This window comes from Rhinichthys klamathensis, unplaced genomic scaffold (assembly GCF_029890125.1).
Source record: "Rhinichthys klamathensis goyatoka isolate OS25496 unplaced genomic scaffold, OSU_Roscu_1.1 h1tg000314l_1, whole genome shotgun sequence".
NCBI classification, from domain to species: domain Eukaryota; kingdom Metazoa; phylum Chordata; class Actinopteri; order Cypriniformes; family Leuciscidae; genus Rhinichthys; species Rhinichthys klamathensis.
The window spans coordinates 1,026,394-1,053,293 of NW_026606832.1; the positions used below are offsets into that span (position 1 = coordinate 1,026,394).

General features: G+C 42.0%; 2 protein-coding genes across 2 annotated transcripts; both read right to left on the reverse strand.

Annotated features, from left to right (window-relative positions):
* Positions 1 to 1,009: 1,009 nt before the first annotated feature.
* LOC130105292 (olfactory receptor 1-like) lies at positions 1,010 to 2,013 on the reverse strand. Its single transcript, XM_056271283.1, has one exon. The coding sequence runs from the start codon at positions 2,011 to 2,013 to the stop codon at positions 1,024 to 1,026; it is 990 nt and encodes a 329-aa protein (XP_056127258.1). The 3' UTR covers positions 1,010 to 1,023.
* A 2,094-nt stretch (positions 2,014 to 4,107) lies between these two features.
* On the reverse strand, positions 4,108 to 5,091 carry or30bv1 (odorant receptor, family 30, subfamily BV, member 1). The gene has a single exon (XM_056271285.1). The coding sequence runs from the start codon at positions 5,083 to 5,085 to the stop codon at positions 4,108 to 4,110; it is 978 nt and encodes a 325-aa protein (XP_056127260.1). The 5' UTR covers positions 5,086 to 5,091.
* Positions 5,092 to 26,900: the final 21,809 nt, after the last annotated feature.

Below are 26,900 nucleotides of genomic sequence, written 5' to 3' on the forward strand. Positions count from 1 at the left end.
CGTTCTACCATTGGACTGATTATGCACGTGCTTCACGACGCAATCACGCTGGGCGTTCCCACCGCGTCTCAAACGCAGCTCGAGTTCCCTTGAAAGGGAACCTATTTGTAACCATGATCTTCGATGCATAAATAAAATAATAGAACATTATTAATAGTAAACTAATGAAACAACAAATACTGCAGTCATGCTGCATGTATGTTTGGTAAATTTGTGATTTATTTATCATTAAAATATATTTCAGTTTACAATTATAAATGTGCCTGCAATGTAACAAATTAAACTACAAATATTCCATGTATTTTTTTATAATTAAGAACTGGATAAATGGTTAGATAAATATATAGGCTAAAATGTGTATGTGTGTGTTTGTGTGTATATATATATATATATATATATTCACCCAAAAATTAATCATGCACCAGATATGATTTATTTTTTATTTTTATTTTTTACTAGTGGATGCAGGACACTATAGTTCATTTGTGTAAGCGAGGATAGCAAAATAAAGTAAACTGTGACATATTATACCCATTCATACAGTGGACTATCAGTAAAATGTATAAAAATCTGGGACCAAAAATTATTCAGACACTTTGAACTGACCATGTTTTGCTTAAGTGTTTTTTCTTTAATTGCTAATGCAACCTTTTTACACCACAGACTGAACAAAATTAGCCATTGCTTGGTAATTGGTTGACCTAAATTGGTATTATCTAATTGTGTACTTAAATTTAACAGCTGACAGCTATTGAACCTAATTCATTTGTGAGACAGTCTTACAGAAGGATGGTCAAAACCAGTTAAATAACTGAGTTCTTGTCATATTTTATTACCGTTTTCTAAACTATAGCGAATGAACTGTGGTAATGTGAGAAATGTTGAAGGTGTCTGAATAAATTTAGGTTTGACTGTGTATATAACTAGATTAACAAATATTGTAAAATGCATATAAACAGCATGTAATGCGATATGTCAGAAGCATGTAATTTAATATGTCAGAACAGGGATAGGTAGATGATCTCATTTAGATATAGTTAACCTATGGACTTTTAGAATCATCCTGTTTCTCTGGACACACCATTTGAGAAAGAACTGTCTGACTTCTTTGATCCTGATGCAGTAGATGAAGGGGTTCACAAGTGGTGGAAGCAGACTGTAGAACATGACCAGGGCGATCCTCTCACTGCTGTTTATCTGAATGTTAGGGATGTTAGAACTGGAGTAAACAACAAAACGTGGCACATAATAGATAATAATGATAGTCAGCTGTGTGGCACAGGTAGAAAAGGCTTTCATACGACCCTGTGCATTTGCTATTCGAAGCACAGACACCAGGATACATACATATGAAAAGATGATAAAAGAGAATGGCCCGAGAAGCACAAACACTGCTAGAATGTAGGCAATTAAATTTGTGAGGGTGAAATCAGCACAGGCGAGCTGGTTCATAGATGTGCCATCACAGAAGCAATGAGCGATCATATTTGGCCCACAGAATGGCAGTTTTACTGTTTGCATTGAGCTGATGGTTGGGGCAATCATTGCAGTAACCCAGGAAAGCCCTATTAAAAGTCTCATAGTGCGGTTAGTCATTAAAACAGGGTATCTTAGTGGGTAACAGATCGCCAAGTACCGATCTAGAGCCATGATCATCATAATAAGAGAGTTTAGGGTCCCAAAATAGTGAATCAGCTGCCTTTGAAACAGACAAACGTAGAAGGTAATATAACCGTCATTAAACCAGTAGCGAGAAATGACTTTTGGCAGAGCAACTGTGCAAAAACCAATATCAGACAAGGACAAACTCAGCATGATAATATACATAGGCTTAAAGAGGCTGCGTTCAGTCACAAACAGGATCAGAATGAGAGAGTTTCCAGTGATTACAGCGATGTAGATGCAGAGCAAAAATGCTGCCATCAGGCTGTAGTATTTGGGTAGAAGTCCAGGGAAGCCCACGATGAAAAACTCGGTTACAACAGAAGCTGCGGTTTTATTTTCCTGTAACATACTAAAACATACAGTGAACTTTAACTTTTTCACACTGACATTATCGACTACTCACACTTCCAAAAAACAACAACAAAAAAACCCTAAAAAACATTTGTCTGATTGGATTTGCCCCAAAATGTTAAAATATTTGCATAATTTACATTGTACTCAGCAACATAAAAAATGCAGTATATAAATATATATAAACGGAAAAAATAAAAAAATAATTATGAAATGCCTAACTCCCTGAAAATTCATATAGGCCTAAATGATCAAACGTAATTCATACATATAATTTCATTAAGTTATATTAATAATGTTAATAAATGATATAACATTTTTCTTAAATGACCTGTTGTTACTGATTAAAAACGTGTTGTTAAATTATTCGGCTTTGTAAAAATCTAAATGTATTGTGGTTTGTATTTCAGCTGATCACATGATTACCTTGATTATTCCTCTGTTAAGTTATGTGACATCTGCTAAGAATATTCCTGGCTCAGTGTGTCAGTTTCGTGCTCAGTGCAGATGCTTGTGGTTTCATTGTTTTGTAGGCGTATAATCAGTGTCAAAGCCTGTAGGGTCCAACACGTCATGAAAGATCATATTTAGAATTATTTGGTGTCGTGAAACTGGGCTGACCTTTGGGGTTTATTGGTTGAGGTTGCCTGAGTGCTTATGTTTGCCTCACACACATTAACATAGATGGGGAAAAAGTGGGAATCAAACATAAATGAATAAGTAAAAAATATCCCCTAATATATCTTCTTATTTAATACTCTTTTCATCTACATCTTCAAAGGTCACCAGCAGGTGGTGCAAAAAAAAAAGGGGAAAGTAAATTAATGCAGATCAATCTGTTTTTGTTACCTGAATCCCCTGGCATAAAACACAGTAAATGTTACATGTACTGCTTAGTGCATATCAAATAGTGAATAGTTAAGTGACGTGAAGAGTAGGTAACCCATACTCGGAATTTGTCCTCTGCATACACACACACACACACACGCACGCACGCACGCACGCACGCACGCACACACACACAATCCTGTACTGAGAATTGAACCCAGAACCTTCGGGTAACAAGTCCAATTCTCTAACATTTAGGCCACAACTGCCCTGATTCAGAGGTTAGTGACATAGAATTATGCTTTCTTTATACAATTACTGCAGTTTGATTATGTTCTGATTATGATGGAATAGTGAATAAGCTTCACCAGCTTCATCATTTTACATTTAAAAGTTACAGGACAATCATGACAACAAGAACACAAAGTTTATTAGTTAATCAGTTTAACTGTCATTCATTTAAACTGTCACAAGTTAGGCTTTTCAACAGCTCTTTTCATTGTGACATGTTTCCATAATAAATGCTTAGATCCATGGGTACAACATATTATGGCACTTCTGCACTCAAAAAAGTATTTAAGCCTAAATGTAAGATTTATAGATTTGAAAATCATATTACATATCCAGTCATTTGGATTACACAGATTTAACATAAACTAATAAACTTAATGAAATGCATATAAATATAAATTCTGTAACTACTAATAAACTGGCTGTTTTAATAAACAATAACCAGGTTTTTATACAGATATTTTTCCTCAATAAAGCCAATTTGTTTAAATCTCAAACATTTTAATTAATTGAAAATTTCTTTTGAAAATAGATGCAAATAGTTTTTTTTAAAGTATAGAAATCTTACCCTTTTCTTTTATGCATGACACATTAAGTTTATTATTTGCTTTGTTAAAATGGTGTAATCAAAATGGGTGAAATTTTATATGCAATTCATAAACCTAAAATTTAGGCCCAAATATTTTGTGTAAAAAACCCCCGGATAATTTTATCAATAACTTACTTTCTGTTAACAGGTCTGTTATACATCCAAAGGGAGCTGGTTTTATTAATGCTGTCATTCATAACAGAGCAGATATTTTGAGTTGTTTTTTCTTGCATCGTCACCACCAGATTTCACTGGAATACATCACAATAAAACAATTAAGATGAACATAAAAAACAATTACAAATCACAAGAATTTATTCCGTTGGTTCTGACAAATCATTGTTTGTTTTTTCCATTAAAACTCCACAGAACGTAACAATATTTTACAGCGTGATCACATTAATTATGGAAGTTTCTCTCATGGCCCTTTGTCTGCTAAACCACCTGCTCACAATGGTTCTGATCTCCTGTGTACGTAAACAGTAAATGAAGGGGTTTATCAGTGGTGGAACGAGGCTGTAGAGCAGTATGAGAACTATCCTGAAATCTTTGCTGATTTGGATTTGGAGGAAACTGGTTATATACACTGCACAACGAGGCATGTAAAACAGGGCGGTGATGCACAGCTGCGTGCTGCAGGTGGCAAAACTTTTCCAGCGACTCTGAGAGCTCGACAGCTTCATGACAGATGTTATGATGTGACCGTAAGAGTAAATGATGAAGGCTAGAGGAAGGAGAAGCACGAGTAGGGCCACGCACAGGGCCACCAAAAGCTGCTTGCTGTTTTCAGCACAGGCCAGGTTAGTAATAGAGATGTGGTCACAATAGCACTGAATGATCAGTTTAGGCCCACAGTAAGGAAGCTGTTGAGTGTGTAGGGTGGCTATTGTGGGAGCGATCAAAGCAGTTACCCAAGCCGTTACGTTTATGATGTACGTGATGCGATTAGTCATAATAGCCTGGTATCTCAGAGAATAACAGATAGCCACATAGCGATCAAGGGCCATGATCATCATTATCAGTGAGTTTAATGTTCCAAAATAGTGGATTAGTTCCATTTGGAAGAAGCAAGCATGGAAAGGGGATGCTCCCGCATCAAACAAGTACCTGGATATGATCTTAGGTAAGGCAACAGTGGAGAAACACGTATCAGATATTGCCAGGCTTGCAAGGATAATGTACATAGGCTTCCTGAGGCTCTGCGAAGTGAAAAACAGCACCAGGAAAACAGTGTTCCCGGCCACTGTGGTCGTGTAGACGATGAAGAAAATAGCAGCGACCAGGCCATAGTAGTCTGGATGGAGTCCAGGGAAGCCCACGATGATAAACTCAGTGATTGTCGTCCAGTTCTTCTGTAGCATTTTGCAAAATCTGCAGAGATTGTAGGACAAAAATGATTAATATTGCATAATAATAATATTTATAATATAATCTGAATCAAATATTTGTTAAAAATAATATTAAACATTGTTAAAATGCCAATTTCTGATTTAAAATAAATAAATAAATGTATTTACAATATTTTCTAAAAACAGGGAGACCTTTAAAAAAGACGTGTCAAAAATAAATAAATGATAAAATAAAAAAAAGTATTAAGGTTGAATGTTTATGGCATGATTATGTCAATAAATTCATTATCAGTAAACGGCAAGACATCAGACATTAAGGGGATTTGCACCTGGTATATTGACTCTTTGCCCTAAATGATGACAAATACATTATTGTGTATCACTTATATACTGTAGTGTTCACTGTTATGTAGTGTCGTTGGGAATCAGTCCAGTCAGGCAGCTTTTTTTTTCTTTTAGATGATGACAGGGTCAGGGTGGCTTTAGGGATTGGATGTCACTCATAGCTCATGAAGTCTTCTACAGGCCTCGTGTCAGCTCAAGTTCTGCTGCCTTTAAAGCAAAACAATAACATGCCGAATACTAAGAATTGTGAAATTTGTGGGGGTTTTTTTTCAATTCAACCTTTTACTCAAATTGGAATGCTAGAAATTACAGACATGAAAGGAGAAATATTTTCACTTGTGGTCTCAGATATTTGGACTGGATATAGACTGGTCACCATTTCTTTGATTTTGTTTCATTATTTTAGTCAAATGATAGCCGTTCGGTTAACCATTCCTGAGGTTATTGTTTTATCAATAGACACTGAACCAATTGAAATGTTTTTTTACATGTTTAAGTTTCTTAATAAAGATGCTTATGAAATTATATTATTTTCTACAATTATATATGTGATAATTAAAATATCAAAATATCTTAAAGTTGATTTCATCTTTAAGAGTGATACAGAACTTTCATCATATCTCATGGGTTTTCCAGTGTGCGTGTCAGTACCTAGATTAATTGGTGTTGTCACTTATCTATTGGATTCCTAAGTGATGATTCTCTCAGGTTTGGTTTCCCATGCGTACAATCTTTAAGGTCTGTCTGGTTACTCCAGAGAACAAATTAAGGGCATGTAGCATGAATGTCGACACTTTTCAGACAAACAAAGGTGACTGTTTACTGCTATATGTTACATGGAAACCCTTGATATCAGACTCTACTGTCTTCCTCAGAGAGCATCCCTACTGTCTTCCTCAGAGAGCATCCCTTCTCTCATAAACTCCTAACTGTTAAATATTAGATACATGGAAATTGTCACACTTCTACCTGCTGTCTCATCTAACTCTTATAATCTAGTACTGGATTTTGAAAAAAATAAAAAAAATAAAAAAGGACCAAAAACAAGACACTACTACACCCCCCCACCCCAAACACCCAAACCCCCCCAAATCCACTGGTACATTTTTGAGATTTTGTTTCTATAACACATCTACTTTTTAGACTAGTGGAAATCTGTTTGCGTAAGGTTTTTATAGTGGGGTTTGTTCATATAACATTTAGATATAGCATATTATTCCTAAAAACATTATGAAAATAACTCTTTACAAACATTTATGGAGTGATATACTAAATCCCCTCTGTAAAAACCTTTAACTCTAGTTATAAAAGAATTTTCAACCTGGCTTTATCTATTGTTCAGATTTCTTTTCTGGAAATATCTGCAAATTAGTGTATAATTAGATAATGTCTAATTAACATATTTAAACAACCATTAAAAAAAAAACATACAAGACAATACAAAACAACTGTCTTAATTTACTGTAATAAACTGAAATAAAGTATGGTGATATATATATATATATATATATATATATAATGTTTACACTATTCACTTGTGGTGTCTTGTCTGTGGTGTCTCATATAGTCCAAAGCATCATATACCTCCGGTTTCACACAGAAGTCTTCAGCCTAGTCTCAGACTAAAATGCATGTTTGAGCTGTTTTGACTGATAACAACTTGCACTCAGATATCTTAAAATATGTCAGTGCCTTTTTATTGATCTCAAGATGCACATCCGTAATGTTTTTTTTTCTTAGGAACATTTATAAAAACTACTTAAATGTTTTAGGCCTAATTCTGGGCCTAATCTATGCCCTGTCTGTGAAACCAGACCATAGTATATTTATTTAATCACAATCCCCCTTTAGCCTCAAGGGCTCAGTGGTGCCAAGCTTCTAATACACTGATGATTGAATAATATATTATTAATTGCTCAACTGGGAAAACAAAACAAAACAAAAAAGTTAATGTACTGTTGATTTTACCATCCCTTAATTCACATGGGATAACACAAGAAATTATGTATTAATATGTACAAATGAGTATTTCTACAGGAGCTATCCTTATTGTTTTGGTCTGCTGAATATTAGCTATCCTGGTTGAGAGTGTAGCAAGACGTTAATCTGATTCCTGAGGCCCATAATTTACGTAAAAGACAAAGTTACTAAATCGTTATGCACGTACATACATATATTTAAGATATATCTTTATTAATTATAAATTATAGTGTTTTTTGTTACCACTTTAAATTGTTAGTTTACATTTTAATGTGTTTCTCACAAAGCTATTTTTTGGCTTAAGAGGATTTGAAATCATATGTTGAAGTCAAATGATTTGTTTTTAAAAGTTGTTTTTAAAAGACTATGCACACATTTTTATGCAAAACTTAAAAACGTACCATATTGCTGTCAGGGTGACACCTGTCTTGGACTTTGTTTTGCCTTCTGTGTTTGTGCACCATGTGTTTCCTTGTTAATCGGTTTCACCTGTTACCTGTCATCATCCTCATCACAGACATCATCACTCACCGTGTGCACCTGTTGTCACTTAGTCTCCTCATTTGTCTGTGTATATAGTCTCCCCAGTTTCATTTATCCCTTGTTGGTTCTCGTCAACACAGTTGCTAAGTTTGGTACGCGAATGAATACTTTTTAATCCTGATTCGGCTTCCTGAATCAGCCTCACGCAGCCAAAGCGTAACAGAAGAACCGGCCTTACCCAAAAAGTCAGAAATGATTGACTGACTGGATAAAGGAGAACATGGGCATTCTCACCCTGCTGAATCCCGGTGATCGGCTCGTAACCTGTTTCCAGGATGGCTAACTGCTCGAGAAATATGTCGAGAGGTTCCTCAAGATTTCACACCATGTTGACTGGGCAGATGGCGTCTTAAAGGCTGTTTTCTGGTACAGACTGAATGATCATCTGCACCAGCAAGCTCCAGCGGCAGCGATCCCGGGTACATTCGCACAATTCCTGGATCATGCGCTGCGGTTCAGCCTTCACCGTGGGTGAGGCTGATGATGACATTGCCGCTCATCTCGCCATTCCAGAGCCTGGTCCCAAAACGGCAGCCACCGTTTCAGAACCCTCAGCCAAAATGGCTGCCGCCGTTCCAGAGCCTCATCCCAAGATGGCCGCCGCCACGCCTCCTGAGCCCTCAGTCAAGATGGACGCCACCACGCCTCCTGAGCCCTCAGTCAAGATGGACGCCACCACGCCTCCTGAGCCCTCAGTCAAGATGGCAGCCACCACGCCTCTGTCCCTAGCCCTCACCCCCAAGTCCGGAAACGACTCCCTTCACGCTGAGTCCGGAAGTGACTTCCAGAACCCTGAACTCCCAACCAACCTACCTCTCCCACCTCCTCCCGTCTTCCAGCCCTCATTTCCTCTGCCCACTGTTAGTCCCGCATCTCACCCTCAGAAAACGTACTCGGTTACTAACGTAACCTCTGTTCTCTCTAGAGAGGGAATGAGTACTGCGTAATATCTTACGCTATGGGGAAAACCTCTTTTCCTCGAGATATTGAAGCCAAAAATTATCCTTAATTTTTAATCAATGTAAAACGCTTTGCGGCAGCATGCAGACATAGGCGAGGCGGCTCGCGCGCCTATTGGCTGCCCTGCGGCAAAAGCAGCAGCCTATTGAGAGCGGCTCTGCGTGACGTCTTGACCAATGGGGGCACTTCGCGCCCATTTCGTCACGTCCCGCCAGAAAGGGCGTGGTCTCGCCCTATATAAGCAGGTCGATAGCTGATACAAACTGGTTTTCATCGCCGAAGCGAACCAGAGCGTATTGTAAGCACGGCAAGATACGCAGTACTCGTTCCCTCTCTAGAGTGAACAGAGGTTACGTTAGTAACCGAGTACGTTCTCTTACGAGAGTATCTCTCGTACTGCGTAATATCTTACGCTATGGGGAACACAGTGTAACATGCCAAGCATACAGGGATCCAACACCAAAGTCCCAAGGGCAGAGGCCCGGGGCGCATGTAGTGCATAATCACCATAGACTCACAGAGAGTGAAGGAAGAGGGGCTAGAAGCGTCATTCCTTATAAAATAGCATCCAGAGGAGCTAATCATATAGATATTATACCACGTAGCCAGGGTGAAAACACTTTCAGCCTAAACTGGGTGGCCATACATGTGTCAACACTCGTGGAGCTGCTGTATCAGTCAGTGAGCGATACGCAGGCCAAACTCAGCATCTGGGCCGACACAGCGGGGCAGATCGCACTGAATTCTAGACCGCCAAAAGCTTAGCTTGTAAGGCGGGGACCTCCAGGTTATAGTATTTTATAAATGTAGACGGCAAAGCCCAGCCCGCGGCCGTACAAATATTTTGCAGGGTAATCCCGCTAGACCATGCCCACGAAGAGGCCACGCCTCTCATAGAGTGCGCTCTGACACCCAAGGGACACTGCAGGCCCTTAGAGGTGTAAGCCAGCACTATGGCATCGACTATCTATCTGGATAGGCTCTGTTTTGATGCGGCAAGTCCCTTAGAGCGTCCGCCAAACAAAACGAAAAGTTGCTCAGTCTGTCTAAAACCAGACAAGCGGGACACATAAGCTCTTAGTGCCCTGACGGGGCAAAGGAGACTCGAAGCCTTCTCCTCATTGAGAACCGGAAGGGCGGACAGGGAAATCACCTGGGCCCTGAACGGTGTGTTGAGGGATTTCGGCACGTACCCGTGCCTAGGTTTGAGTATGACCTTTGAGTCATTAGGCCCAAACTCCATACATGACGCGCTTACCGAAAGCGCTTGTTAGTCCCCTACGCGCTTCACTGAAGCGAGAGCCATGAGAAACACCATTTTTAAAGACAGATGTTTCATGTCTGACAAATGGATTGGCTCGAATGGGGCACCTTTCATGGCTTCCAACACCGTGGAAAGGTCCCACATCGGGACTGAAGGGGGCCTGGGAGGGTTCAATCTCCGAGCTCCCCTGAGGAAACGCATGACTAAGTCGTTCTTCCCCAGTGGCTGGCCAGACGCCGGTTTTGCAAACGTTGCTATGGCCGCCACGTATACTTTGAGCGTGGATGGGGTTCTGCCCTTATCCAGCAGCTCTTGAAGGAAGGAAAGCACTTCCGTAACCCCGCAGTCTACGGGTGAAAAGCCCTGAGCTTGACACCAAGCAGAGAACACAGACCATTTCGAGGAATAGAGCCGTCGAGTAGACGGAGCTCTAGCCTGCGTGATCGTGTTTAACACTCCCTCCGGGAGGTTAGCGGGTACCCGTTGATGGCCCATGCGTGCAGGGACCACAGATCCGGGCGAGGATGCCAAATCGAGCCCCCTGCCTGAGAGAGGAGGTCTCTCCTCAGTGGTACAGGCCACGGGGCAGTGCTGGCCAGCTGCATCAGGACTAGGAACCAGGTCTGGTTTGTCCAGAGCGGGGCCACGAGCAGCACTGGGCATCCGTTTTCCCTGATTCGTTCCAACACTTGAGGCAGGAGCGAGACAGGGGGAAAAGCACATAGGGGAACGCGGGGCCAGACATGGGCCAGCGTATCCCTGCTCTTCGAGAAGAAGTTCGGACACTGAGTGTTTTCGTGGGACACGAACAGGTCCACCTGCGCTCTGCCGAACGTTTCCCACAGCAGTTGGATCGTCTGCGGGTCCAGCGACCATTCCCCTGCTGGGACATTGTTTTTGGACAGCCTGTCTGGTCCGACATTCAGGTGACCAGGCACATGCGCTGCTCTCAGCGAGAGCAGGTTGTGCTGAGCCCAGACCAGAAGGTGTTCCGTCAACCTGTAAAGGTTTTGGGACCTGACGTCGCCCTGGCGATTTATGTGTGCCACCACTGACATGTTGTCCGACCGGACCAGGATGTGGTGACCTTTTATCTGGGGACAGAAGCATCGTAGCGCTTTGTCGACTGCTATCATTTCCAAGCAGTTTATGTGAAGGAGCTTTTCCCGTTCTGACCACAGGCCAGCGAACGGTCTGCCCTTGAGCAGCGCTCCCCATCCCGAGGTGGAGGCGTCCGTAGACACCACCTGCACACTTGAGGCGGTCCCTAGACTCACACCTGACTGATACCAGTCGGTTACTTTCCAAGGTTTCAGGGCTGAAACGCACTTTAGATCGACCCTGAGGCGAAACAGACCAGCGGTCCATGCCCGGGGCGGAACTCGCGCTTTTAGCCACATCTGCAGTGGGCGCATGGGAAGCAGGCCCAACTGGAGTACAGAGGCTGCTGAGGCCATCAGGCCCAGCATTTTCTGAAACCTTTTGAGCGGGACTATAGAGCCGTGGCGGAAGGAGTTCGCGACGCGCTGAATGTCTAGTCCACGCTCCGGCGACAGGCGTGCTGTCATGGATAGCGAGTCCAGCACTGTTCCCAGAATAGAAATTTTCTGACTGGGAGACAGCGAGCTTTTCGCCCAATTGACTGTGAGGCCCAGACTCTCGAGGTGCTCGAGTAATGTGGCCCTGTGTTCTATGAGCTCTGATTGAGATCGAGCTAGAATCAGCCAATCGTCCAAGTATTGATATGGCTGGCCCTCGAAGGCGAATCTCAAGAATCGCCTGTGATGGGACGCTATTTGTATCTGGAAATAGGCGTCTTTCAGATCTATTGACATAAACCAGTCCTCTTGGCAAACTTGCGCGAGGATTTTCCTGGTTGTAAGCATTCTGAACTGGCGCTTCACAAGCGCTCTGTTCAGCTGTCGCAGATCTAAAATGGGTCTGAGACCCCATCTTTTTTCGGTACCAGAAAATATCTGCTGTATTATAGGCCCCCTTCGCTCTGAGCTTGAGATAAGGGTTCTATAGCACCTTTGCTCAGTAGTTTCGCTATCTCGGCTCGAAGTAGATGAGATACTTCGTTTTTCACCGTCGTCTCGACGCGCGCCGTATAACGGTGGGGACGTCGAGCGAACTGTATCGAATAGCCTCTCTTTATAGTGTTCAGCACCCATTCTGATACCCCGGGGAGCTTTGACCACGCATCTGCGTGAATAGCTAGAGGTAGAATGAAATCCGGGCTCTGGCCGCAGCCTGACGGCGGCTCGAGAGCCTCGGTGTGCTGAGAACTCAACGTTGGTTTACAGCGTGCGAGGCGGGGGGCGCGCTGATCACAGCGGGCAGCCTGGCCACGCTCAGCTTCTCTATGACTGGTAGTGCAGAGAATGCAAGCGGGGCGAAACCCCGTGGGGTTCGGCGTGTCTGTGAGAGAATGTGGGCGCGGGATGGCGGGCACATTTACTGCACTGAAAACACTGTCAGCTCGCGCCGACTGAATGTGTGTTAGTTTCGTTTTTACAGAAACCAAGGGACACGCATCGTGTAGTGTAAGCGGGCACTGTGATGTGGGCGCGTTCACTACATTGTTTGCACAATCGATTTTTATTTGTGCTAGCCCTGCACCGTGGCGGGCTGTGTCTGGGTGTGGGAATGGGCACTGGGACGTGTGCATTCTTACAACACTCATAACACCATCGGCCGTGGCCGGAACACCAGAAAATGCACTCTTTATTGGATTTATCTGGGTAGCCGTAAAAACGGCTTTTGTGTGCAGGCAAGCGGGCTCTGGAGCTGGCTTGCTCACTGCAAAATACACTGGGACAGTCACATTGCTTGGAACTGAACGAGCGAGAAGTTTGGGTGGAAATCCGGCCGCAGCAGGATTTGAACACCGTCGCTTTCCTAGAGAGGCTAGGAAGGCTTTGAGACTTCGGGCTTGATCTCAATCCTCGGCCGGGGCCCGCGCTGAGGGGGGCGGCGTCCAGCAGAGCAAGAGGGCGGTCTTTGGTCTCGGGCCTGGCGGCGCTGTGAAGCGGCTGCGGCTGAGAGCTTCGGGCAGGCGGCTGTTTCGAGCGGCCTGTAGCGGAGCTCGAGCGCTTCGGCAGGAAGTGTTTCATGGCCTGCGATGTTTTCTGCACCTCGACGAATCTGTCCGCAAAATCTTTGACGGCAGATCCGAAAAGGCCCGTTGGCGAAATGGGCGCGTCGAGGAACACGGAGCGCTCAGCTTCCGTCATCTCAGACAGCGTCAGCCACAAATGTCTCTCAGCCACGGTGAGAGAGGCCATGTTCCGCCCCTGTGCGGCGGTCTTTGCAGCGCGTAGAGCGAGGTCTGTAGCGCTTCTTAAGTCCGCCACGCAGATCGCTCCCGGTCCTTCCTCGTCCAATTTTTGGAGAAGGTCGGCTTGGAAGATCTGCAGAATAGCCATTGTGTGCAGCGCTGAAACTGCTTGCCCGGCGGCAGTGTAAGCGCGTCCGTGCATGGCTGATGTCACTCGGCAGGCTTTAGATGGTAGCGCCGTCTGAGTGCGCCGTCCAGTGGAGGGAGGGCAAAGATGAGACGCTACAACCGTTTCCACAGGAGGAATGTAAAGGTAACCTCTATCTTTCGCACCGTCCACAGAGGAGAATACAGCAGAGGAAGAGGTACGCAACCTGGCGGAGAAGGGGGCGTTCCACGATTTCGCGACTTCCTCGTGAAGTTCAGGGAGGAAGGGCGCGGATCTCGACTGTGACGGGGCTTCATCCTTTCTGAGAAAGCGACCGTCGAGTCTGTTGCGCGGTGGTGGCGCGGGCGCCTCCCAGTCGAGGCCGATGGTCTCCACGGCTTCAGAGAGCAGACGCATCAGCTCTGCTTCAATGCCGGCTCGTCTCCCACTGGGCCGGCGGGTAGCGGGGGGAGGTCCACAGAGCTCGCCCAGTCCTCACTATCCGATGCCAGGAGAGAACATGCCTCGGTAGGTTCGTCAAGCTCAATGGCGGACGCGGCGGCAGACGGCGGCCGTTGTCCGTCCGTGAGCGACTCGAGCGATGCCGGCGAAGCTGGCGGGCGAACCGGCGAGCTTTGGCGGGCAGGAGAGAGCTCGGGTGCGCGCTGAGCACGGCGCTTCTTGCGGCGCGGTACCACAGCGGGCAGAAGTGCAGGCTCTGAGAATGATGCCAGGCGAGTCCTCAGAGTCACAATAGGCAGCAGCTCGCAATGAGGGCATCCGCCGTCGGCGAGCGCGAGAGCCGCGTGATCTTCACCCAGGCAGGAAACGCAGATGACATGGCGGTCCCCGTCGCTGAGTTGGGCTCGGCACGAGCCACAGGAAGGCATCTTTAAAAAGACGCTTGCTCTTTTAGAGTTAGGAGAAGTGTGAGTTGCAACGGCGAACAAACACTCTCAGCAGAGTAAAGGATATGGGCGCCGGAAAGCGCAGCAGGTACGACGGCTGAAGGCGGCTAGGTGAAGGCCAGCGACTCCAGACTCGAGGGCTCGTCCCGCTGAAGGCTTGCGTCGACGGCGCGGCTTCTCACTCCGGATCCAGCGATGCGTGAGGCTTCGCTGAAGAGATGAAAATCAGTTTGTATCAGCTATCGACCTGCTTATATAGGGCGAGACCACACCCTTTCTGGCGGGACGTGACGAAATGGGCGCGAAGTGCCCCCATTGGTCAAGACGTCACGCAGAGCCGCTCTCGATAGGCTGCTGCTTTTGCCGCAGGGCAGCCAATAGGCGCGCGAGCCGCCTCGCCTATGTCTGCATGCTGCCGCAAAGCGTTTTACATTGATTAAAAATTAAGGATAATTTTTGGCTTCAATATCTCGAGGAAAAGAGGTTTTCCCCATAGCGTAAGATATTACGCAGTACGAGAGATACTCTCGTAAGAGAACCTTTGGAGAGGTGGGCTCGCTGTGGACTACCAGCCCTCAGCGCCATCGTGGTCAGGGATCCCTGGGTTTCTACTCCGCCCGTCAAGGCCAGGATTCTACATCAGTCCATCGGTCCACTGAATCAGCCTTGGCTCCTACCTCCCTCGTCTCCACCGTGGCCCATCATTGCTCCAGCTCCACCAGGCTCCCTCGTCCCCCCGGATGCGCCATGGCTGTTCGTCATCCTGTTTCCAGCCCTTCGCCTGGTCCTCCTCCTCACAAGCCCCTACCTCCCCGCCTTCATCTCTCTCGTTACGGCGTGATGCCACGCCTTCCAGGAGGGGTGTGTTTGGTACGTGTCTTGTTCGTGAATAAATACTGTTTAATCCTGATATGTCGTCTTCGCCTTCCTGAACGTGCCTCAAGCAGCCAAAGTGTGACAATACCTGTTTGACTGCAGTTTCAATGTGTATTGTTCTCTGGGTCGCACAAAAAACATTGTGTTTTACAAAAATTTTCTGATCACTATTATTATTATTATTTTTTTTAAATTAAACTTAAATTAACCATAAACCTACCCTCAACTACTTTTATGTTAAATTACATTTTAAATCCAAAATTAATTCATAATTATGTTTTGACCTTTATTGATCTTTATGTAGGTTAAAGTCACAGCATTTAAAGACAAATTGGTTTGAGTGTCATTTTCTACATAATTGGGTGTTGTCACTTATTTACTTCATCACTGAGTGAAAATTCTCTCAGGTCTGGTTTCCCATCAGTACAATCTTCAGGGTCTGTCTAGTGTCTCCAGAGAACAAATTAGGGACATGTAGCAAGTATGTTGACACTCTTCAGACAAACAACAGTGACAGGGTTTATTGCACTTGGTTACATGAAAACTCATGACATCAAAACTCTAATGTGTTCATCAATGAGCATCCCTCCTCTCAAACCATCAGTATCTGTTTAATAAGAAAATGGTATTTATGTTTAAATTATATAAAGCTATAGGCTGCAGTTTTCATAAACCTAATCAGGCATTTAGAAACTTAAATACATCAGCTTATGTTGTAGTGATTTGCCAGCTTGTGGTCACACCAGTTTGTAACATGGTTCTTGGGCCATGGTTCCATGAACCATCTTGACTATGAAATTACTAGAATTATGAGTACACTAGATGTTTGTAGTGGTGTCACTCCTATTTTTCCACTTGGAGATCTCTAATTTTTCCTTGTACTTGTATGATTTAACCTCTGGCATTAGACATGACCTGAACTATTGCCTCTACTGGCCAAAAAATTGTGTTGCAAGTGCCAGTGTGGCACACCTGAAACCAATGCAACTATAAGTATTGCTTGATTCTGTCTGTTTGTTACCAACAGCCTGATGAAGGCCAGTGGGCCGATACGTGTTGGTGTTTTAATGTTTTAGCCCTCGACAAAATAATAAAGGCTTTGTAACTTTTGTAACCTACTGAGTGCCTGGACTTGGATTTTTTCCAATCTTTTTTATGAAGATTTAACCCTCCCAAGAGCACCAGAGGATACAAGGGATACCAGTAGCGCTCCAGCTTCCCTTTGTCTAATATTGCTGCCTTATTTAAAAGAAAACGTATGTGTTAGAAATTTGTTTGCACCTGGTACCTCGTATGAAGCCCACTTGTGTTTTCACCTTGCCATGGTGGAGGGGTTTGTGTGTCCTAGTGACCTTGGGAGCTACATTGGCAGGTTCAACCATGCTTGATTGGACTCAGGCGACGGAACAAACTAAGGACAACACCTGATCCTGCAGGTTGGGGGTTAGGTGTGGGGCCAACATCCACACCCTGTAAAAAAACACAATTCTGTTACAGAATCTGAGAAAATTACAAATAACAACACAGAGCCTGCAGTGGACTTGAGCCAAACAGCACAGCCAACTTGGGGGTTAGGTGTGGGGCCAACATCCACACCCCTTGCAGCATGACCACTTCTGACAAAGGCCACCGGCAGGATGTTAGGAGTGTGACAAACTATCTGCCCAGCCCAAATGCTAGATCCATGTTGGAGCATGGAATGTCCGAACCATGTAGAATGGGAACCACTCTGTGAAAGGATGATCAGAGCACACTGCGATTCAAAGCACTGTAGTCCCACCATCATACAGTGCAATGCACCAACAAACGGATCTAAGGAGGAGGACAAAGCCGATTGGTATGAAGTATTATAACACACAGCCTCTAAAGGCACCGTCATATGCTGCTGGTAATGGGCAACATGTATGGTAAGGTTGGAGCTGACAACTGCAACTGTGATAGAGCTATGGAAAGCCAAGGCTGTGGGGAAATAAATGACAATGGCATCAGACTAATTGACTTCTGCTTGGACAACAAACTAGTGGTCAGAGGGAAAGTAAAGATGAAAAACCGCACTCTCTAGTAGCATCTCATAAATATTTATTTACCATGTCCACACAGACGCGTTTCGGCCTAAGCCATCATCAGTGAGTGTGTGGTGTGAAACAAAGAGATTGCTTTTCAACATTACAGGTGAACCCCATTAACATCCAATCAGCAACGTCAGGTGCATCAAGTTCCCAACATAGGACCACGAAGAGTAACAGGAAAGAGTACCAAGAAAACACATCATAAACAATACAAAAAAAAAAAAAAAAAAAATGAAAATCAAATTAATAAACTTAAATTACAAATTAAATTGTATTACAAAAAACGGTTTAACGTCAGTAGCCTACGTTATCAAAACGAATCATAAACAATGCTCAAAAAAAGAAAAGAAAAAAGAAAACAAATATATAAGAAAATAAATGAATAAATAAAAATAAAAAACAGAAATAAACAACAAGTTAAACATGAAAATCAAATTAATAAATTTAAATTGTTTACAAGAAACAGTTTAACGTCAATTCTTCATTTAGACCATTTGGGTACACCGTTTGAAGCGTATAAATCCAAAAAGCCTCTCGTTGAAGGAGATAGCGCTCCCTATCCCCACCCCGTTGGAAAGATTGAACTAACTCGATGCCTTGAAATTTCAACGTACAAATGTCATGCCCAAATTCATTAAAATGTCTAGCCACTGGTGACTTAATGTCGTGATTACGTATGTTACTTTTATGTTCGTGTAGTCTTATTCTCAACTCTCTTTTTGTTTTACCCACATAACAAAGCCCACATGGACATTTAAGTAAATACACAACAAAGGACGTGCGGCAAGTAATTCTCCCTCTCACAGAGAATTTCTTGCCAGTCCGTGGATGTAGGAAAGAATTACCTGTAATCATCGCATTACAATTTGCGCAACTCCTACAAGGAAAATTGCCCGGATCAAGGGCTGTAAGCCAGTTAGTAGGCGGAGTGTAAGAATCAGCTCTGACCAACATATCTCTCAAATTACGCGACCTCTTATAGGCAAAAAGTGGAGGGTTCTGAAAGGACTGGCCAATCTGTGTATCACTAGATAAAACATGCCAGTGCTTATTTACTATTGATTTAATCTCACCCGAAAGGGGAGAAAAAGTCGTAGATAAGACCACTCGATTGTCTATAATAGCTGTTTTTTTCTGAAAAAGTGATTTACGTTCAATGCCACGTACCCTATCCAAACTTGAATCGAGATTTACACTGTCGTAACCTTTAGAAAGGAAACGATCATATACTACTTTCACCTGGTTTTCGAATTCTTCATCAGTACTACAAATCCTCTTTATACGCAAAAACTGACTATACGGGAGGCTTTTTTTCATAGATGGAGGATGGTAACTTTTTGAATGTAAAAAATTATTCTTATCTGTGGATTTACGAAATACTGTTGTCTGTAAAGCCTGTCCAGTAGATCTAAAAATCTTAACGTCAAGAAAGGATATAGAAGACATACGTTCCAAGGAAAATCGTATGGAGTCTGGAATTTAGAAATTCATGAAATAGATTTAGTTCTTCAACTGTTCCACTGAAAATGAAAAACACATCATCAGTATATCGAAACCAACATTTCAAACAGTGATGGAAAATATTACTTGGAGAATAAACAAAGTCTGCTTTAAACTTGCCCATAAATAGGTTTGCATAGTTAGGGGCAAATGGAGATCCCATTGCTGTGCCTTTAACCTGATGATAAAAACTGTTCTCAAATTTGAAATAGTTCATTGTCAGCACTGTATGTGCCAGATCCCACAGAAACGTTGTAGGAGGCTTATCAACATCTCTAGATTTTAGATAATGTTCCAATGCACATAAACCTAGATCATGTGGAATATTGGTGTACAGACTAGTTACATCCATAGTGCATAACAAATCATCATCAGATATATGGACATTTGTCAGTTTACTCAAAAAATCAGTAGTGTCCCTTAAATAGGAAGGTAATGTCCAGACAATTGGCTTAATGTACCAGTCTACATACTGAGAAATGGGTTCAGTTAGGGATTGGCAACCGGCCACGATTGGACGGCCTGGAATAATTCCTACACATTTTTTGTGGATTTTCGGCAAGGTATAAAATACCGGTCGTACTGGATGAGTTTGCAATAAAAAGTTAAATTCTTCCTTAGTGATGTGATTGTCTGATTCGCCACCAATCAGAGTTCTTTTTATCATATTGAAGAAACGACTCGTCGGATCACAAGTAAGAGAAGAATAAAATTCCTGATCTCCAAGTTGATTCAAAATTTCATTGCGGTATGAATCCTTGTCTTGTATTACAACCGCACCACCCTTATCAGCAGGCTTAATTACAATCGAGACATCTTCACTAAGAGCCCGCAAAGCTTCACGTTCAAACCTATTTATGGGCAAGTTTGAAGCAGACTTTGTTTATTCTCCAAGTTATATTTTCCATCACTGTTTGAAATGTTGGTTTCGATATATTGATGATGTGTTTTTCATTTTCAGTGGAACAGTTGAAGAACTAAATCTATTTCATGAATTTCTAAATTCCAGACTTGACTCCATACGATTTTCCTTGGAACGTATGTCTTCTATATCCTTTCTTGACGTTAAGATTTTTAGATCTACTGGACAGGCTTTACAGACAACAGTATTTCGTAAATCCACAGATAATAATAATTCTTTACATTCAAAAAGTTACCATCCTCCATCTATGAAAAAAAGCCTCCCGTATAGTCAGTTTTTGCGTATAAAGAGGATTTGTAGTACTGATGAAGAATTCGAAAACCAGGTGAAAGTAGTATATGATCGTTTCCTTTCTAAAGGTTACGACAGTGTAAATCTCGATTCAAGTTTGGATAGGGTAAGTGGCATTGAACGTAAATCACTTTTTCAGAAAAAAACAGCTATTATAGACAATCGAGTGGTCTTATCTACGACTTTTTCTCCCCTTTCGGGTGAGATTAAATCAATAGTAAATAAGCACTGGCATGTTTTATCTAGTGATACACAGATTGGCCAGTCCTTTCAGAACCCTCCACTTTTTGCCTATAAGAGGTCGCGTAATTTGAGAGAAATGTTGGTCAGAGCTGATTCTTACACTCCGCCTACTAACTGGCTTACAGCCCTTGATCCGGGCAATTTTCCTTGTAGGAGTTGCGCAAATTGTAATGCGATGATTACAGGTAATTCTTTCCTACATCCACGGACTGGCAAGAAATTCTCTGTGAGAGGGAGAATTACTTGCCGCACGTCCTTTGTTGTGTATTTACTTAAATGTCCATGTGGGCTTTGTTATGTGGGTAAAACAAAAAGAGAGTTGAGAATAAGACTACATGAACATAAAAGTAACATACGTAATCACGACATTAAGTCACCAGTGGCTAGACATTTGAATGAATTTGGGCATGACATTTGTACGTTGAAATTTCAAGGCATCGAGTTAGTTCAATCTTTCCAACGGGGTGGGGATAGGGAGCGCTATCTCCTTCAACGAGAGGCTTTTTGGATTTATACGCTTCAAACGGTGTACCCAAATGGTCTAAATGAAGAATTGACGTTAAACTGTTTCTTGTAAACAATTTAAATTTATTAATTTGATTTTCATGTTTAACTTGTTGTTTATTTCTGTTTTTTATTTTTATTTATTCATTTATTTTCTTATATATTTGTTTTCTTTTTTCTTTTCTTTTTTTGAGCATTGTTTATGATTCGTTTTGATAACGTAGGCTACTGACGTTAAACTGTTTTTTGTAATACAATTTAATTTGTAATTTAAGTTTATTAATTTGATTTTCATTTTTTTTTTTTTTTTTTTTTTTTTTTTTTTTTTGTATTGTTTATGATGTGTTTTCTTGGTACTCTTTCCTGTTACTCTTCGTGGTCCTATGTTGGGAACTTGATGCACCTGACGTTGCTGATTGGATGTTAATGGGGTTCACCTGTAATGTTGAAAAGCAATCTCTTTGTTTCACACCACACACTCACTGATGATGGCTTAGGCCGAAACGCGTCTGTGTGGACATGGTAAATAAATATTTATGAGATGCTACTAGAGAGTGCGGTTTTTCATCTTTACTTTGATTACTGTTTTATAACTCGCACCCATAAAACGTATTGGGAGTTGAGCGCGCCTGTTTTCAGCACTAGTGGTCAGAGGGACCATCATCCAACATAAGAACAAACTCAAGCTAACATGGAAATCACATGATGGTAACACGATCAACCAGATTGACCACGACCTGATCAACGGAAAGTGGTGCAGGTCCTTTCAAGATGTCAGAGTGTGCTGAGGTGCGGATGTCAACAATGACGGCTACCTTATGAAAATTATGATCAAACTCAAGCTTTGGAAGGTGAATCAGGAAAGTCACAGATGTAAACATATAAATGTTGCCAAGATCTTTGTTCTAGAACTGAGGAACCGTTTTAAGTGCCTTAGATGAGACGACAGAGATGTACCCAGACTTTAACACCAAGAAGACCTATGTTGATACATCTATCAAGATCTTAGACTACAGGAAGTGGAAACACAAGGAGTGGTTAACACCAGGAACTTGGGGTAAAATAGAAGAAAGCGAACAACTCAAAGCCAAAATGCTTAGCTCTAAAGCTACGTTCACACTGTCAGTCCAAATCCGATTTTTGTGCATATCTGATTGAAATCCGATTAGATTTAGCTGGTGTGAACGGTGTTTTACAAATCCATTTCAAGCTACATTCATTTGTGGTTTGAAATCCTATTCTGACAATCCTATGCAATTCTGAAAATACATTTCAGTCTGACCACTCTGATTGGTTTTCGTGTGGTTTGTGACTTTCTCGTGCACATAAAACGTAATCGTCAGACGTTGTTTTAGGAAACATGTTGAAAGTCGCTGCTGAAACAAGGGTGTGTTGTTGCAAAGTGCCAGACGAGCAGAAAATCATTATATGTTTTGTATATACAACGGAGACTTGTTTTGAAACTGGTGGAGACGACAGCACGGAATAAAGCAGTGCATACCAGCCTCTATGCTTCATAAGACGCAGTAGTTCAGCGTGGCGGCTTCATACATTGTCATGCTGTAAATAAGACAACATCTGTGTTGCAAACCCCTCCATGTTGCGGTTGTTGTTTTTGACGTATGCATACGTCAACGTCATTGCCATTGTTCATGCCAATCTTTCATTTTCATTGGTTTCTAATGCAGACATTCCGGAAAATGAAAGATTGGCATGGACACACAAATCGGATCTGAACAGTTGCGATACACAGTCTGGACGTCAATAATTTTAGATCAGATTCCAATCAGATATACAAATAATCGGATTTGGACTGACAGTCTGAACTAAGTCACCAAGAGTAAGTCCAGAAAGCCTACAAGTTGATAAGGAGGTGAAACCTACAAGTCGCCTTTTTCACCTTTGTCGCCTTTGGCTTTTGGCTTGCTTAGTTGGGGACATTTAATATTCAACAATGTTATTGATATGCCTGCATTAACACCATTATATGAGAACTGAACAGAGCTGGACGATGACATCACATTTTTCTCCAGAGCGGCTATATATATATAAATGTAAATATATATAACTAAATTAGTAACTTTTTACAACAAAAATGAACCATCACTGAACTTACTTAACCTGGACTATGACGCTATTTTCTTCTAGAAACAAACCGTGTTGCATTATTTTATTACTGTCAAGCTGCTTTGAAACAATCTGTATTGTAAAAAGGGCTATATAAATAAAGGTGACTTGACTTGAAGAAGAGCAGCAGGAAGGATAAAAGAGCCTTTGTGGAGGAGATGCTTCAGGAGTTTTTTTTTAACTAAATTTTTATCTTGTCTTTTTTCATCAATAACATTGCATTTTGATATAGTTACAGTTATCGTTTAATGACCTTGGTGTAATCTCGTCATCGTCTTGCCTTAGTCATGGGGAAAAAGCTTGTCGACAAACATTTTTCATCGTAGTTTTGAACTAAATGAACATTTGACAGCCTACACCATGACAACTTATGGAAGATCTTGCATGCCTACAGAATTCCTCAGAAGATGGTTACACTGAGTGAACTATATCTTTAGTTCGAGAGTAGTGTCATCCTCAGCCCCGGATTAAGAACATGTAGGGCACTGGGGCTATAGCATACCCAAGGGCCCCCTTCATAGTAAAACATCTTGGTGCCACAATGTTTTTTTTTACCACAAAAATAATGAATTACAAAAGATTATCAAATCTCCAATGCACAGAGATACAACGAGTATACACTGGATATTCCATTTAAATATTAAGTAAGCCTATATGTAGGATATTCCAGGCTGACACATTAACAGCATAAATGCATTAACACCAGATAATATTATTTAGAGTTAATATTTTACTTCAATTAAAGTTTATTAGAACTGATCATATCTACACAGAAGAAAAAGCCATAGCTACATCCTTAATTCATGGGATCCAGGCTATAAAGCTCTTAAATTCTCCTTTGTTCAGAACAAAGATGAGACTATACAACAGCAATGTCAAATTTGTTCGGTTGTATGGGTCAAAATGCTGGCGTGTCATTAAGAGCAACATGAAGAAAGTTGAGGTATTCCACAAGAATTGCCTCAGGAGAATTTGCCATATCTTCTAGGATCTTAAATACTGAGTTATATAAGAAGACCAACTCATATAGTGTGGTGATGAAGATCAAGCACCGTTGAATGAAATTGCTTGGGCATGTCCTTCGGATGGACCAGGACTGTATCCCAAAAGTAGCTACAGTATAAGTAGCACATGGGAAAAGGAAGCTGAACTGAAAGAACTACACTTCTCATGGGGCGAAGCACAAAATGCTGCCAATGATATAACAAGACAGAAGCAGATTGTCACTGCCTTAAGTTCTGTAGGGATATAACAGGCGCACTAGAGGCTGCACCCTTTAGCATCCTTGATAGCGTGCCTGCCTTCAATGCCGGTTTGAATCCCGCTCGAAGTGGTGCGAGTAGAACCGGAGGGGTTACATAAGTACCTCGGTATAAAGACTGCACCAAATGATAAATAAATAAATATTATTTATATGTACAGTAGAGCTTTTTTATGGAATGCTCTATATAAATCTAATCATTATCAATATAATATTATTAGAATACTTCAAGTCCCATTTGAGTGACATTGCTCAAGGGCAAAAGGGTTCCAAGGGTTTAATACACTAGTGATCTAAGATAATTGAATAATAGATTGTGTCAATAATGTCTCTGTTGGGAAAAGACTGAATGAAAACAATGAATTTACTGTTTATTAATACAGCCATGCATGCTCATTAGAGAACTCTAATTTCTTATTTCATTACAGCTTCTTTATTGTCTACAAGGTCCATTCACTCCAATGACGATATCTAACTATAATATAAAGTTTTAAAGGCCTCTATTTTGCTCATTTACAGGTTCATAATTTTGTTTAGGGGGTATATTTTGCATAATTTAAATTTGCGTTGTTGCTGCATGTGTTTTCACCCTCTGGGCCCTATCTTGCACCCGACGCAAATGACTTTGTACACTGACGCATGTATCATTCCTATTTTGCACCCGCGCAAAGCGGACTTTTCCCTCCACAGACGCACGTTGGTTAACTAAGAAATACACTTGCGCTCCCCGGGGCGGTTCAGCGCAAAGAGGAGGCGTGTTCCGGCGCAAACTTTCCCTCATGCTATTTTGCTGTTCTATAAAACAATTGCGCCACTGACCAGAAAAAAACTAGTCTAAAGTCAGTGGCGCGTTGCGCGTTGTTCATTATGCTATTTTAAGGGCGCATGCTTGACCATAATCAATGTAGCGTGTGTACAACGCGCATTCGATTCTCTCATCTAAGCAGCAGTTTTCATTTTTGCAAATCATACATTATTACGATAGATAGATAGATAGATAGATATATAGATAGATAGATAGATAGACAGATAAATAGATAGACAATTTATTATAAAAGCATACATGTAGCTTACACATTTACCCAAATTATCATACGCCTGTTTAACAGAAGTTAATTTGGGTGGGTTTCTCCATTCCCAATGTCACTTCTCTGTGTTTTACGGCCCTGACGAGAACGTTGCTCTCCTCGGCTGTGAACGCTCCTGGCGCGCGCCTGGCAAATCCGCCGTTATAATAGGAATCCGCTTTAGAACAAGCGCGCCTGCTCTTAAAAGGAATGTGAGATGACGCTCTGATTGGTTTATTTCACGTTACGCCCAAACCACACCTATGAATAATGAAGCTACTTCAGACCAACCCCTTTTAGATTTGCGCCTGGCGCAAGAGGCATTTATCCCGCCGGGAAAATAGCAACAGCGCCGGGATCCGCCCACAAAGTTACTTGCCCTTTGCGCTTTGACACTTGCGTTTCAGATCGTTAAAATAGGGCCCTCTGTCTCTGTTTTAGTTTTGGTTAGTCACCTCTGTTGTGATTAGTCTATTGTCGGGAAGGTAACTCCACTTATACCATAACTGGCGAGTCCCGAGGCTTCCTGGGGCACTGGAAATCCTACTGTAACTATGCCAACTAACTTTAGTCAGTCCAGTTGGTGGGAGAGCAACTGCCTGACTGTGCAGCCTGGCATGTCCCCCATCATGATTGTATTTTTTTCAAATTTTTCACCGGTGATCGGTTCTGCACAGATTTTGGTGATCTCAATTGAGCCTATTGACTAATGCTGCAGAATGCCTTTATTATATTCACTTTTTGTATCGACTTTAAAAAGTGTGATTAAAAAATTATTAATTGGGTTACGCATTAGATTACAGCCCGGAAAGTACTGCGTAATTAAGATGAATTTACAACATAACTTTCGGTAATTATAGTGTACCTATAAAGTACTTACACGTAAGTATAAGGGAACAATTTGTAAAGTTTGGGGAATATGGGAAAACAACCAGGAGAATTAAAAAAAATATTTATACTGTAAGTATTATAGATCTAAGGGGTACTTTTTCTCCTACTATGATACAACAATCTTACTTTTTTCATGTTTCAAGGTGTGATGATCTGCGGCTGGAGTGCCCGCTTGAGCCTCTGGGGGGCACTCCTTCCTAGTTTATTATTTCCATTATGTTTTACCCTGAACTGATTATGGTTGATTTTAAGCACCTGTGTTTTATTATCTTGTTTAGCGCACCTGTCTTAAGCCTGAGTTATCCCTGTGTCCATTGCGAAGTCTTGTTTTGCCCTGGAAACATTTCCAAGTATCCCTGGTTTTCCTGGTTCCCGGATCTTTGCCTGTTTTCTCTCTGTGTGCTTTTCTGTTTAATAAAGTTACTGCGAATGGATCCGCACGACTCTGCCTCTTCGTTACACAAGGCAAGTAAAGCTAAACGATTGGAATTTTTTTTAAATAAGTGGTGCTTGTTACCCTCTTGTTTCATGTAGTTACAGAGTAAGTGTGACATTGCGGGCTGTAAATTAAAGTGGTGCTTGTTACCCTCTTCTTTGCATGGTAAGTACAATAAAAATACATACACAATCTAATATCACTGACTCGGA